A 16,083-nucleotide genomic window follows, 5' to 3' on the forward strand; every position below is an offset into this window, starting at 1 on the left:
AATGTTGAGATTAAATTATAAATGGCAGTTCTTTTGAACATAGTAATAGTGCTACTGTATTTTCCTTACCTTTCTTGTGCTATTTGGACAGGAAATTACTGTCTTTGGTATTGGGTTACTGTGTGGCCAAGCTCTGGGTGGTGCTTCAGGTGGCTATATGGGTCTCACTCAAGCTACATTCACAGAATCACAGAATCACAGACTATGAGGAGTTGGAAGGGACCTTGAAAGCTCATCCAGTCCAACCCCCCTGCCAGAGCAGGATCACCTAGACTGGGTCACACAGGAACGCGTCCAGGCGGGTTTTGAATGTCTCCAGAGAAGGAGACTCCACAACCTCTCTGGGCAGCCTGGTCCAGTGCTTTGTAGCCCTTACAGTAAAAAAGATTTTCCTCATGTGCAGATTGCACCTCCTATGCTCCAGCTTGCTCCCATTGCCCCTTGTCCTGTCATTGGCTGTCACTGAGCAGAGCCTGGCTCCTTCCTCCTTACCCTTCCCCTTTACAAATTGACAAACATGAATGAGGTCACCCCTCAGTCTCCTCTTCTCCAAGCTAAAGAGACCCAGCTCCCTCAGCCACTCCTCATAAGGGAGATGCTCCACTCCTTCCATCATTCATACATTCATGACTTTTGCTTTGAAAAGGGGGGAAGGTTCACCTTAGCATCCTCAGAACAGCCTTCAGGACAAGTGTATATAGCTGGATTGTCCTTAGATTTGTCAGCAAATTGTAAAACCTACCTTAAGAACTGTCTCACAAGTCTGTTTCTGTCAATATAATAAAAAAGAGCATCCTTTGTGTTGAGGGTGCTACCCACTGGGGTCTACAGGATCCAGAATCACAAATGTTGGCATGAAAGAGAAGGCCTATCTCCAGGGTAGGAATATATGTAACAGAAATGCTAAATTTGTTGCTTTGCGAGTAGAATATATTTCTTTTTCTTTCCAGATATTTGAAGGAAATGCACTTACTTTGTGTTGTTCTTAGTCTTGAGAGGTGGTGTTCTGGATATCAGAGTAGATTTACTGCTCACAGTCTGTCAGGAAAAGAAAGCAAAGTTTTTTTGTTGAGGTGCTCAGAGGCCTAAGTTGCAGAGAGTGTGATGAGATTCTTGAAAAGCGTTTGCAAACAGTGACAAAAGTGTAAAGTAACCTTGGTAGAAGGAAAGATAGTGACATGGAGTTCAGAGTTGTGTTAATCAATCGCAGAATCACAGAATCACAGAATCTCAGGAGTTGGAAGGGACCTCAAAAGCTCATCCAGTCCAACCCCCCTGCCAGAGCAAGATCACCTAGACTGGGTCACACAGGAAGGCGTCCAGGTTTGTTTTGAATGTCTCCAGAGAAGGAGACTCCACAACCTCTCTGGGCAGCCTGGTCCAGTGCTCTGTCACCCTCACAGTAAAAAAGATTTTCTTCATGTTCACATGGAACCTCCTATGTTCCAGCTTGCTCCCATTGCCCCTTGTCCTGTCATTGGACATCAGAGAGTAGAGCCTGGCTCCTTCTTCCTGACACTCACCCTTTACAAATTTATAAACATTAATGAGATCATCTCTCAGTCTCCTCTTCTCCAAGCTAAAGAGACCCAGCTCCCTCAGCCGCTCCTCATAAGGGAGATGCTCCACTCCCTCCATCGTCTTTGTGGCTCTGTGCTGGACTCTTTCAAGCAATTCCCTGTCCTTCTTGAACTGAGGGGTCCAGAACTGAACACAATATTCCAGATGTGGTCTCACCAGGGCAGAGTAGAGGGGAAGGAGAACCTCACAACACCCCTTCTGATACACCCCAGGATGCCATTGGCCTTCTTGACCGCAAGGGCACAGTGCTGGCTCATGGTCATCCTGCTGTCCACCAGCTGTCCACGAATGCTAAAGGCTAAACCACTGTAGTGCACCTGAAAAGAGACAATAACGATTGGTCAGGCAACAGTGTTTAGAAAACACTGGGCAGAACATGCTAGTTCTGTCATAAACTAAATCTGTCTGCAGTTGCCAATAGCTCTAAACTATGGAGACAGGTGGCCAGAAAGGGCAAGTTTATCTGTTGCATGTCTGTTTTAGCAGACTGGGATATTCATTGTTGCATTCTAAGGTTGCCTGCAGGTAGCAGCACATTGTCAATGCATTTCATGAAATCGTTGTCCTAAAGTTACGCTGTTGCCCCAGTGGAAAGGTGAGGGAAGGAGGAGACCATTCATGCTGCGTAACTTTTGTGTCAGTCAAAGACCAGGACAGCATAGCCTAATGGTAGCATGGAGGCAGCTCCCTCAAGCCACAGTGATGGGCAAGCCCAGGGATAAGTGGCAGGGAAGGGTCAGGCTTGGCACAGCTGCTGGAGGGATGCGGGCAGGACTGCCTCCCTAGAGGAGGGAATGGCCTAGGGCTCAGCAGCAGGTGACACAGAGACTCCTGGGTAAGAAGTCACTTGCTGCAGGTGCAGGGCTTTGAAGAATCTCTTGTGAAGTGAAGACACACTCCTCTGTTTCATCTGGGACTCGTCATTTACACCTCCACGCAAAGGACATTGCAAATTACACTGTTACTGTTCTGCAGGGATACGTGTGTGTGTCTCTTTGCCGATTCCAGGCCAGCTTTGGCAGTGCTCTGCAAGGACAGGGATTGTGAAAGGTGCTACACAACTCCCTTTGTAGAGGAAACTTTTCAGGCATTGACAAAGAATCCTGTCACTTCAAGTAATGTAAAATCTGTTAACAAGGCTGTTAGGATTATGACATGGATGATTTCAGAAGTCACATCTCTAAAGTATTTTTTTTTCTCCCCCCCCTTTTCTTTTTTTAATTGAAGGAAGGTAACGGCTTGTGTTAGCTTCTGTTCCGAAAGTCCTGGAGGCACACTTTGCCTTTTACCATCTGAATTTTTTCCTACAGACAGATTTGTCTGTTTGAGGTTTTATTTATGTTCCATCAGTTCTGCATCCTAGATGAAACTCCTACATAGAACTGAAATAGCCCAAGCTGCAGAGAGAAGAGAGAGCTAGTCTGGCTAGCATATACAATGTTTGTGTGTGTGTGAGTGTGTATGTTATGTTTCTGTCTGTGGGTGTATGAAACTGCTGAGAGCAAACCAAATTTTAAAGAGTTTCTTTCTGGGCATGGTGTATCTGTAATCATGGTGTGTCTGTTATTTCTTGACTATGGAAGTTCCACAGATTCTCATGAAAACTCTGTCTCCTCTACTCACAGCCTACCTACTGACCCTCAGGCTTGAGAAAACATGACAAATCACTGACAAAAATTATGTTAACTTTTTTTTCAAGCAGAACGTGATTGTATGCAATAAGCTGAGGTTTACAAGCACCTAATTTGAGCAATAGCCCATTCTGAAGAACTTTCTTCTCTGTCTGGTATAGTACCATCCCACTGATATCACTGTAGCTGCCAAAAAGCATCACAGCACCAGCATATTGCTATGCTGCTGCCACCAAGCACCCACATTTCTTGAAGTATATTAAGAAAATAAGTGAAGGTGTGTTGATTATTTCTAAGGAGTTCCTACCTTTTCTGATAGGTATTTTTCACCAGTTAGTGTGTATTACAACTGTTTAAACATCTCTTGCTGCTATGAAGGGGTTCACAATTATATCTCATCAGAATAACTCAGCTGTATGGGAAAGACTCGTAATGATTGTTGAAGATTTGACTGCAGTCCCTTTAAAATTTTGCTGTGGGAGGATGTTGTGTTTCAGTGATGGTTTAGCTCATGGCTAGTCTCCTGTGACCTTATGCAGTATAATTTCTTCCTGCCAATAGACTTCCACAGGTGTCTCCTTCAAGGAGACATGCCTTCCCGGGAAATCTGCTGGGGCAGAGGGAAGAGTTTGCAATCACCTACCCAGCCACTGAGGAAGCCAATGTCTCTCCAAAAGAGCAGTCAGGTTTGCACTGTTCAGCTGACAGATCAGCCTGGTACACCAGCATCACTCCCCATCACGTCTGCATCATTTTAATTTCTGTTCCTGTGGAAGCTGCCTGAACCCAGCAGGGTCACAATGGTTGAATGTCCTCTGAGTGCTGGATGCTGAAGGCTGATGATTGGGTTTTTTTTTCTGCCTTTTTTCTTTTTCCTTCTGCTGCCTAGGAAGGAGTAACTGGCAGGAGTTAGATTAAAGGAGGCTCAGGAACCTGCTTGTTGTGTGCGTTCTTCTCAGGAACAGAGATGCCTTTTCCTGGCCCCTCTTTCCACAGCTGCAGGACCTTGAAGTCTCATGACCTGGTACTCTTCAGCAGTGGACACAGGCATCAGTGTGGGATGGTGAAGGGAGAATGCTCCTTCAAGATATCTGTGAAAATGTGTGTATGAAGCATGTGAGAGCCTGGCTTTCACCTTTGAGGGTATCTGGGCCAGTAAGCTGATGAGCTGTGTTAGTCTGATGGTGTGTCCCCAACCCAAGGCATCTTTTTGGGCAGGCTGACCAAGACACATTGGCACTGCTGACATTGAGCTTTGCATGCACATCATCAGATGTTCATTTATATGACAAGGTTGGAGTTGCAGGTGTGCTACTTAAACACATATGCACACCACAGTAAAGCCTTTTGTAACAATACTGGAATATAAATTATGTTTGAAATATTGCAGAAAATACATTATTTGAACCAGTTTTCTGGTCTAATCTTCAATGGGACCTGCTTAGGTGAGCTCACCACTTCTCCAACCCATCTATTTGCATTCAACAGGAGTATTACTTTTACTAGTGACTTAAGTAATAGCCTTTCCTGAGGGCCTGTGTGCCTACAAAGACAATGGTAGAAGTGCTTCATCGTGGTTTGAGTGTTGCAGAATGATGCACTCAGATGAAAAGGAAACCAATCTCCTGCAGTGTGTGTGGAACTGAGGCATTTTTAACCTTTCAAAACCAAAGTTCATCAGACTGTATCAAGACACCTCTACTTGCCTTAGGTTTCTTTCTGCTGCAAAACCTTATCCCCAGCTCAGAGGTAGATTATAACCTTCTTACAGCTGCTGTCTTCCCACATTTGCATTATACATTCATCTCAATAATCTCATCATGTACCACCATCTTGCAGTTCCTGGCAAGAAATACTGTCATCTTATATATTAATATTTGTTTGGCATACAATACACTTACGTATCAGAAAATGATTGTTCATGCTAGCTTTTTAGACTCTACAAGAGGTCACAGAGCAGAAAGAACGAATGAAAGTCCATCAGGGAATGTAAACTATTTCAACTAGGAAGTGTGCTTATTTTTTACAGCAGAGGAGTTTTGCAAGCTAATGGATCAACTGAAGTAAACATTTCACTGCTCAGAGATATTAAGTATATTAAATCAAATATGCACAGCACAATAAGAGGTAAGAAGAACACTGACTCTGATGTATACAAATGAGATACCACTGACAGGCCATCAACAGCGTTTGACATCTTTCATAAATTGATTATAGAATGTGGCACCTGCTTCAACCTGGAAAAAGCCTTATCTGGTTGTTCTGAGTAACAGATGTGTATTAGCCTAGTGGCTATTTCTAGTTTGTGATGAAATGGAAACCTGAAAGGAGGTTGCAGTGGGTGAGTGTCGGTCTCTTCTGAGTAACGAGTAATAGGACAAGAAAAAACGACCTCAAGTTGCATCAGGGGAGGTTTAGATTGGTTGTCACAAAAAATTTTTTCACTGAAAGGGTTGTCAGGCATTGGAACAGGCTGGCCAGGGAAGTGGTTGAATCACCATCCCTGGAGGTATTTAAAGTATGTGTGGACGTCGTGCTTAGAGATGTAGCTTAGTGGTGTTAGGTTAACAGTTGGACTTGATGATTTTAAAGGTCTTTTCCAACTTAAATGGAAACTTCTATGATTCTATGAAAAAAAGAAGAGAGAGAGCCTCATATGTCCAGGATAGCGTCACTGTGGGTCTGAGATCAGAACAGATGTCACCTGAAAATTATTTCTCAACATATGTTGCACAGGCAACTTTATTTTTTAGTTAAAGCAGTATAAACAAGGCTTCGCACCAGTGCAAAGGAAGAAATCATACACTAACTGAAGAATTCACTTAAATACATGAATTTATAGTTTCAAGCTAGAAAGAGAAAACAGAAGAGAGACTCTTAGCATCCATTTGTTGCACAAATGCACAAGTACCATTGAGATTAGATATTGCTTTGTGTGCAAATACTGTACTGTTCTACACAGCTAGAAAGTAACTGTCACTGTGCAGGGGTGAAGCCTTTGCAGAGGAAAGAATATATAGGCTAAGATTTTAACCAAAGAAGTGATGCTGATAGGGCTGGCAGAGTCTTGCTCTAAAAAGAATAGTTTATTCTCTCTGCTGAAGGAGACTCTCCTGCAGGTTGTAAAGTAGGAAAAGCATTATTGTCTGTTAACATGGGTATCTACCTTGTTTGGTTTTGGGCTTCAATACCGGTCTGCAGAGTCAAACATTGCTCTTGCACATATTAAAACCTACTGCTTTCTCAGAAAAATATGGGAGAAAGAATTCCTGGAAACTTCTATGTGCCTTCATATGGATTTGCACCAAGTTTGAAAAAGGCCCTTCAACATCAGCCTCACTTGGATCCTTCTAATATTATTTTTCTGTGATAAATCAGAAAACACTGAAATGGATAGGCATCTCACTGACCTGAAAATGAGCTTAAAACCATAGACTGGCCCAAGGAGCAGAAGTGCATATGAACACACCCCTTCTCAGTTGTGTAAGACACTTGTGCTGAGTGGATCTGGAAAGGTAAAGAGTTCCATATCTGCTTTGAGCTTTGAATTTCATTAAGAATTCCTTTATTTAATACAATGTTAATGATCCTTATCAGAGATTCCCACTGTACCAAGAAGATTAAAAAATGTTATTTTCAGAGATATTACAATTTCTCAAGTGAGCTCCTCAAGGGAACTTGGCATCAGTTCTTTGTTTATGAAAGAGGAATCACTAATGCATTTCAGTAGGTGTATTAGTAATAGTTAATTAATAAATTGTGGTGGTTCCTTTGGAGCTATTCAGTACTAATGTATAATCACAGTATGTTGTTCATGCAAGTACCTCTTCAGAGTATCATACAATACTCTCCTGAAGGGCTGTTACATTTTTATTGAGACTTCATCAGGAGGAAGTCGTGGGGGTTTTCAGCTGAAAGGATTGGTGTGGCATTTACTTTTTTTGATGGAAAATAGAAACCTGGTGGCTAATAAAACTGCAGAAGGAAAAGACCCTGCACATTTCTCTCCCAGTTGAAGGAGCAGAAAGCAGATAGTAGAGGCTTCTTTGTTGTTATCACTGAAGAAATGTCCAAACAATTGCAGAAAACAGGTTTCTACAACAAGCATGGAGCTGTACTTTTTGTTTCCAGAACATTCCTAAAAGCACTGTTTTGTTCAGCTCCTAAATGGAGCAGAGGTCGGATTGCTTTTTGTAGTTGCAAAAAGCAGTAGGTTAATGTGGACATAGGCAACACAATCTTTCCTGGGTATTGTGGTATTGTACTGATATGACCAGCTGACAGTGTGTGCTTGTTCTTTGTGGATGAGTTACTTTGATCTCATCCTTGATGAGAGAAAACCTCATCCATGGAATTAACAGTTCTTGAACTGTCACAGGTCTGAATACAGTCATTTTGGATTACATACTTTCTAACCCCTTTTGCTCATGCCAACTCCCATAACTTTCCATTGGGTTGTGCCAAACTCTGCATTGAAACAGGCAGCCTGGTGGAAGCTGACTCAAAATAAGTAAGAAATCAGGAGCTGCCTTGCACTGTGCACCTCTGCAGAACACAAAGTATTGGAGGAAGACTGGCATCTAGAGTCATTGCTGCTTTACAGATGGGGAGACTGAAGAAAGGAGATGCAGCAGGGTATGTCTGAAAGTTGACAATATACAGATTGTAAGTCTCAGAAGAGAATGCAGAAGGGAGCACAGGAGATCTTACTGGGCAGAGATCCTGAAGAGCTCAGTTCACTTGTTTTTTTCCAGTCTCATTTTCAAAGAAGAATGAGACTATGGTAAAGTGCAGGTCTCAAAACCATCTTGTAATGTCAATAACTCTGAAAGACAAAAATGTGGTGCAGCCCATCCATCACTGACTGCTCTTTATTAATTTCTGCTTGGCCCATCTGGTTGCTAGAAGTCCCAAGGCCATTGTTTTGTTTTCACCCAGCCCTAAGAGGGAAAATTTACATTCCTGCAGGTTCTAAATGAAGTTGCAGGAGTTCTTTGTGTACAGATAATGAGGTATGATTGGTAAGTTTGGGGCTTTTTCATTTTTGGGGGTCAGAAAAACTCATGGATGATTAAGATGATTTTGCAAGGCATTGTGGAATTAAGTGTGTTGGAATAGCACTGAAAATATCCAAACAACTTCTAGAGATCAGTGGGTTAGGTCTGACTGTAGAATACATACTCCGTACTTTACATTTTATTTGAGACTGAAGTAGCTTCTTTGTAAATGCTCTTCAGTGATCATTCATCTCTCACTTTGTCTTAGCTGCAGAGGAGGTTGGTGTTACGCTGGAAACACCTCCTTCCTCTTTAAGGGTGAAAGGAAGTGCATTAAAATGGGATTGCTGTCCAAACATAACATGTTCAGGAGCCTGCTGTTTCTTCTCTATGTTTTAGACAACCCCCTCCCTACCTTTCTGCTCCTGTAGACTGTAGTTTTGAGTTTTTACTCTGTCTCCAACGAATATGTGTGTATAAATCTGGATCTCAGCATGCTGCTTAGCTGACTGCTTACTAGATCAGAAGAGGTGGAGATGCATCCTGCTGTGTAAGTCACATAGAGGCCAAGGAGTCTATGTGAGGTATTGACATGCCCAATAGGTATCTTCACTCACCAAAGGCGGGAGTGTACATTATCTGAAGCTCAGTGCAGCTTTGGTCTCCATTTGCTGGGCTGTGATTCAGGCTCTGTAGGAAACCTCACTCTTAAGTGGTAGACAGTGGCAACCGAAGGTCACAGTGGGCTTCTGTTTACTGTAGTAGGAAGCCAGATACTCAGCACACATGAACACATCTCTGAGCAGAAACCTGAATCTAGCCACCCCTGTTGGGAACTGGATTTCACCTTGATGGTGAGAAATGCTCTCTCAGCCAGTCTAGTTAATTGAGGTGTAAATCAGCAAACGTAATGACTTTGCCGGAGGAAGGTAAACGGGTTGGTAATATAGCGCCATATTTTGAGAGCAGGGGAAACAGAGGTTCAGTGTGTATTGTCTAAAAGTATCACACATATTGGTGTGTATTTTGGCTTCAACAGAAGGTGAAGCTTGGGAATAATTTGAAAGCATCCCTGTACCATCTAAGGGATTTGGACAAAAACACTTGGGCAAGATCTGACTTCTACTGGGGAAAATTTGCATATGAAATTACTTGTTTAGTGAAGTCTTCAGATAACTGCCAGCCTGGCCTTTCCTGACAAATCAGTGATTTGAGATCTTGAGTGATCAGATCCTGAGTTCTGGACAGAGTAAGGAGTCCTATAATGTTTGCTATAAGACTTCTTAATGGCAAATTTGCCTTTTTCATAAGTCTTAAAATGGGGAAAGGACTTCTTGAATACCAGACATAAGCTTTGCAGTATGACCTTGGTGAAAACGGTCTCTCTCCAGTGATAGCAATAAAACATTCTTAGTTCTGCTTCTGTGAAGAGATGCTGCAATAGTGAGTGATCCATTCTTGCTCCGGGACAGTGCTCTGTGGTTAGCTCCAGATGTTTGGATGATGTGATAAAAATCATGCTGTGATTTATAAACTCTGAGACATCAGTTGTCCTGTCTGTTTGACCACAAATAGTAGTACCAAAAAAACACCTCCAAAATTTCCTCAGAGAATACCTGTTTTGGGTAAAACTCTCACTGCTTCCTCTGACACCTGTGAATGAGAAGGGGAACATCCTCTGAGATCTTAGCACACACATTTGCAGCCCTCTTGAAAGACAGATATAGGGTGCTATTTGTCTGCAATATGAAATGAGATTTGGGCAGAAGAAATTCTTCTGATTTCACATAATTACCTTACTTGAAGCAATGGTGTGTGCAAATTTCCATCATCTTTCGCTTAATTAAGAATGCCCAAGAATCTCTTTCTCTAAGTCATACTTAAAAATCCTAATCCTGTTCCTTTTGTGGCATGTCAATATTTAGCAGATTTTTTTCCTTTTTTTTTAACATCAAACAAATTGAGCACTGCTCCTGCAAGTTGATTATGTGAGTTTATGTTTTCTATGTGAAAGCTGGACTGATGTCAGTGAATTGAAGGCTTAGGTCATAGGAGGTGGTGCTCCTCTGACAGAGGTCAGGTAGTTTAAGAATTTGCTTTCCTTCAGTTCAGATGCAGGATTTGTTTGGATATGTGCTCTTCACCTTTTTCTTTGCAAAATTTAAACCATTTAAACCACTTACGAGGTCTTGCAGAGTCACAAAATATCTAAGGTTGGGAGGGACCCACAGGGGTTGTCTAGTCTAATTGCAGTCTCAAACAGGGTGACAAACAGCACGTTGTTCAGGGCTGTGGCCTATGAAGTTTTGCATATCTGCACAGGTGGAGACTCCATAGGCTCTTTCTGCAACCCTAATTTTTTTTTTCTTATGTTTAAATGGGATTTCCCATATTTCAGTTTGCACACATTATCTCTTCTCCTGTGACTAGGCATCAGTGAGAAGAATCTGGCTTCCTCTTCTTCATTCCCTTTCATCAGGTATTTATGCACACTACAGAGATCCCCCAGAACTTTCTTTTCTTCAGGCTCAACAGTCCCAGGACTCTCAGTCTCTCCTCCCCAAGTGTCCTAATTGTCCTCATGGCCCTTTGCTGGCCCACTCAGTAGCTCCGTATCTTTCTTGTATCTGGAAGCCCAGAATTAGGCACATCACTCCAATCTGGTCTCACGAGGGCTGAATAGCTGAATAGAGGGAAATCACCTCCTTCAATCTGCTGGCAATGCTCCTCCTAATGCAGCCCAGGAGGCTGTTGACCTTCTTTATTGCAAGGACGCATTGCTGGGTCATGGTCAGCTTGTTGTCCACCAGGACCTTTTACTGCAAAACTGCTTTCCAGACAGCTGACCTGCTTCCCAGCTGTTTTACTGGGGAATGTCTCCCACACATTCCCCAACAACTGAATTACTGTTTTTCAGGCAGCTGGTGACAACTTAAAGTAGAGAATCTCACATGAGTTTGTACCTGAGTGTGCTCATAGTATTTGTCTTAACACCTGATTGCCTAGTTCTTTAGCCCATATGGATCAAGGGAATGACTTCTAGTTTGGAAAGCCTGCCATGCCATTTGTTTTCTAAACAAACCATCTCTGAGGCGCTTTCCCTCATGGAAGATTTTTATCCTTCAGGGGATTTTTATCCTTTGGCACTATCTGTCATCTCTTTATGTCAAGGTAGATGTTATGGTGTGAAAGGAGACAAAAAGGCCCAGGCTTATCATATGAACAGACAAGATAAGTGTGTCCTTTCTCTCTATCTCTGTGGAAGCTTCAAAACCAGGATTGAGGACAGAACTTCTGCTATTTCCTTCTGCCTGTAACTGCAGCATCTCAGTTGCATGCAAATGAATTCTCTGGAGCCTCCGCTGCTGAACTACTAAAACCAGAAGCTGTTATCCAAGGAATGTTAACAACAAAGCCTTAAGTTTAGGATGAAGAACAAATGTGACAGAAAAAAAAGCTTTTCTGTACCAAAAGTAACACAGAGATCAGAGTTAAAATGTAGTGTATAGTTTTGCTTCTCATAATACATTTCCTTCCAATTAGTTAACAGCGATACCACACTGCAGAATTCCGCACATTTAGAAGGTGACTTTGAAATCAGGGGTGAATTAAGAGAGTCTGGGGTGAGTCCTGAAACTGCATTCTTGTAGGTGTCCTGTGTACTGAATAGCTGCAAAATCAAATGCCTAAAGTATTCAAAAATCTTGTTCTTGTCTACAAGATAAAATAAATACAAGTTTACACAAATTCATTCCTTACATGATAAGCTGAGTGGACATTATAACTTAATGATAGCCTAGAAGTAGTGTTTAGAGGGAAAAAGCTAGTATCTTTCTGCTACTGAATTCTGCTTCATAAGTAGTTAGCGTGTTACACTGTCCAGGTATGTCTCAGTGGAGAGAAGCTTAAAAGAGATAAACTTAATAGATTATTGAACCCAAATCAGTTTGATCATCAGTGGAAATATCTGTTGAGCGTAGTAAAGAACTTTAAGGTGTTACTGGCATTGGTCATCAATGATTTATCCACAGTAAAGTTGCTTAGGAAGGTCCCTGCAATAAAGTTGTGTTACCCAACTAGTCTGCATTGCCTTTCTACTTGCTATGAACTGCTAGCTTGCTTGCAATTTCAGTTAGTCTTCCTTGCATCCCAGGAGAGAAATCACCACATGGTCTGGGTAAATTTGCCCTCAAGTTGCAAGAATTCCTGGATTACCCTGACCCTAGAATCATAGAATGTATTGAGTTGGAAGGAACCTTTACAGATCATCTAGACCTTGAAGAGGAGGATGCAAAATGACAGTAGAGGAAGGCTGACAGTAGCTATGGACCATGAATATTCCAGCTGTGGTTTGTCTGGGGTTCCTGGGTGTCTTCCGCTCTTTATCCACACATTTTCCAACAGGATGGAAGTGCCAAGAGGCTTGGCTCTTGCTAGCTGAATGGAGACAGTTATGTTTTCTGGTATTATTTCCCACCTGACAAAAAAAACCCCTTCTATAACAACCAGATCTTGTCAAGCTTAAAATGAGCAGTCTCCCAATGCTTCTCTATGGGAGATGAAAAGGGGACATTTCACTATCACATTTTGGGGTATTGGAGGGTTGCTTTTGATTCAGGGCAGCTTTCAATTTAAGGCTCTGGGAAAACATGTGACCTAGAAAAGAAATGTGATGGGGAAAGCCAAAGGATCTGCCCACCTCTCAACAAATTCCTTGGTGGTTGTTAGAGGACATAGTTAATCTGATAACTATAATCTCCGGGGCAGTTCAGGAGGAATCATCCTGATAGGCTGCAGATGTTTCTCCCTGTAAGAACCAAGGTTCCACCATCACCATCCCAAGAACTGATGTGGAAAGCAAGAGCAAACACAATGCTGTTCTTCCAGGGTGAAGGTACCTTCTTTAGTAAATGATGCAGGATGTTTTCCTGCTTCAGGTGAAGTCCAACACAGCTCCCAAAGTGTATGTGTCTTCACTTTGTCCATGTAACCAGGCTGGATCCTGCTGCAGACCTCCAGTGCCCTGATGATGAAGTATCACAGTAAATGCCCTCCCCTCTTCTCCAGCCCCTGCCTTGCTCCCCAGCTGGATGATTGCCTGTCATTTGCCAATGAAAATGCCTCTAAAATACAGTGTAAATGGCCTTTATGCAGCCTTGTGGGTACAGAGGGACATGCAAGAAGCCTCTCCATTTGCATGCCTGTGCAAGGGCTTTACACAGTAACAAAGAGATGGCTCAGGAGCACACAGGGGCTGAAAACTTGAGACCAAGGTGCATGCAGGGGTAGAAAGAGGACCAAGCAGAGGCACGATCCCAGCTATGTACTAAACATTAGTTGGTTAGATCAGAGACATGCAGAGAGGCTGCTTCTTTATGATCCATGGTAGGAGTGTAGAAATCATCAACAACTCCAAATGTTTGCTAATACCATGTGCTTCTACCTGTCACAGGATGTGTAATTTCTGGCATCAGTTAAGCCTGTGATTACTCATCCCTGCAATCAAGATTTCAAATCCCTTTCCTAGCCCCGGTGTAATTTCTTTCTGGATGTATGGCCTGCCTGTTGCATTAAAGACCCTCCAAAATCAATCTTCAGTCACCTGGCATTGTGGTGGTTTTCCCACATTCTTACAGTGCTGACATTTCCTTGTGCTTTCTCTAGGGGCTACCAAAGACATGGGGAAGATGCTGGGTGGGGATGAGGAGAAAGACCCAGATGCTGCCAAGAAAGAAGAGGAACGACAGGAAGCCCTAAGGCAAGAAGAGGAGGAGAGGAAAGCCAAATATGCCAAGATGGAGGCTGAAAGAGAAGTTATGAGACAAGGGATTCGAGACAAGGTAGGGATCCAGCTGTCAGCTCATTTGGCGACTCATAATGCTGAATGGAGAACTACTGTTTTCAGCTGATTTGTGACCAGTTCCCTGAGCACCTGGATAGAGCCAGGTAATTACTTTGCCACACGGAACTTTCTAATCTTGTGCACTGTTCCTTGAGCTCTACCCCTGTTTAAACACACCTCGCACACTGAAAACCCCTGCAAAGTTGAAATACAGCCTGAAAATAAGGGGAAAAAAAAAAATCACTGTTTTTCTCATCATCTGTTAAATGCTCACATTATTTTAAATGTTACAGACCTCTGTGTCCCTGTGTAGGTACTTTCCAAGCTTGCATTTGTGGTTTGTCAAAAGGGTCATAATTCAGTGTGTTTCTGAGAGATACAGTCACGGTATCTTTTGTATGGCTTCCAAGACTTTGTGTTGATAGGTGAAATGGGACCAATCTACTTTACTTTTCATATTTGGGCTTCCACTACTCACAGGGCATTCATCTGGAAGAGTTTCATTTATATTCAGGACTTAACCATTGGGAAACACTCTCTTCTACTTAAGTTGATTCTTGTAATGATACAATTTTGTATGAGAAGGAAACGAACAATTGAGAGGATTCAGAGTGACATTGAAAAGAAATGTACAAAACAAACCTTTATGAGAGAAATGAGCTTAATTTAAGGTAGCCGAACCCACTGTTACCATACATTAGCTTTTAGGGGTTGATCTGTGGAAGGAGAAGGCAGTTTGGCTGCCTCATCCTCAAGACCTGTCAAAACTGTCTCTTTGGAATAACTTAGTTTTATAGGGAGAGGTCCTGGAACTCAAATATCTTGGAAAGAAATGTATATGATGGTTGGAGAAGGGGTTTCTGATGATGAAGGCCTGTGTGTTGACTTACATCACAGGCAAAAGAATGACAGAAAATACCTGTAGTCAGAATGAGGAAGTCCTGCTCACTGTAAGAGATGTTACCTGTGCAGTGCCTACCTCTGCACAGGTTACAGAACATGTCTGGGAAAAAGCTTCAAAGTCTCATCACAGAGCTGAAAGTGGGTGTCCATAAACAAAACTATGTCTACACCGAGCTGAACTTCTGACTCAGTCCTTATGGTTCAGGAGGAAAGCATGGATAAGGATGAATTGTTCTGGTGGAATGATGCATCTTGTAAAGAGGTATTGAGAACTGCTCTGCAAATAAGGAAATCTGGAACTATGCTTCTAAGAAAAGAAGGTGCTTACAGAGAATTGTCTACCTGCAGCACTGCCAGAGAATTGTATTCATATGATCATTTCAAAGATGGTATAAATTGCCAGACAGACAGATTCAGAACCACTACCTGACCAAAATTTTTTGTTGTTATGATGTAAGTAATGAATGTATATCTAGATTGTGTCATATATTAATATAAACATACCAATGTGTGCCATAGATGTTTAATGTATGTATACAGGTGGAACTGATTCTAAGCAATATATAGGTCTGCATTAGACACGAGGGAAAAAAAAAAGAGTAATGAATTTCTGAGTTGCAGGCAGATGGGCTAATGCTCTGTTTTCATTGGTCACTCTTCTGCTAGACCACTGAAGTGTTCCCAGGGGCAGATTGTGGTTGTGTTTTTCTTGCTGTTGAGCAAGCTGCTGTAAAAGCATTTAAGAAATCTGAGATGCCCTCTGTTAAAAATCCAAGGTGATCTAGACTAGAATTTACACATTCATGAGTAGGACGCATACAACCTGAGCTTGGATGAAACATCCATTCAACAGGAGTTTCCCTGGGATACAGTCAGCTATTTAGATTTTGCTGTATCAGGCTGAGTACTGGGTGGTGAAGTCTCTTGGAAATGCATTGACTGCTAAGGCAAAGGGTTGGCTCTACAGAGAGAGTAAACAGGGATACTTGGAAGAATGTTGCTTGACCTGAAAGGTCTGGATTGCAATTTTTCTAGTCTTGTGGGGGGTTACCTTTGAGATTAACAATGGGAAGTCCTGCTTTGGCGAGTGCTCCCAGCTTGTGAAAGCACAGGAGCTCAGTTCTCTGTA

General features: G+C 42.3%; 1 protein-coding gene across 1 annotated transcript in view; it reads left to right on the top strand.

Annotated features, from left to right (window-relative positions):
- Positions 1–13,873: 13,873 nt before the first annotated feature.
- Positions 13,874–16,083, top strand: part of CPLX1 (complexin 1) — a gene marked incomplete at its 5' end in the record, with an annotated part of 37,639 nt that continues 35,429 nt past the window's right edge. Inside the window, one exon of the mRNA XM_010181972.1 lies at positions 13,874–14,049. Coding sequence (XP_010180274.1) covers positions 13,874–14,049 — 176 coding nt within the window. The remainder of the gene's footprint in view (positions 14,050–16,083) is intronic.

The sequence above is a fragment of the Mesitornis unicolor genome, unplaced genomic scaffold (assembly GCF_000695765.1).
Source record: "Mesitornis unicolor isolate BGI_N332 unplaced genomic scaffold, ASM69576v1 scaffold24973, whole genome shotgun sequence".
NCBI classification, from domain to species: domain Eukaryota; kingdom Metazoa; phylum Chordata; class Aves; order Mesitornithiformes; family Mesitornithidae; genus Mesitornis; species Mesitornis unicolor.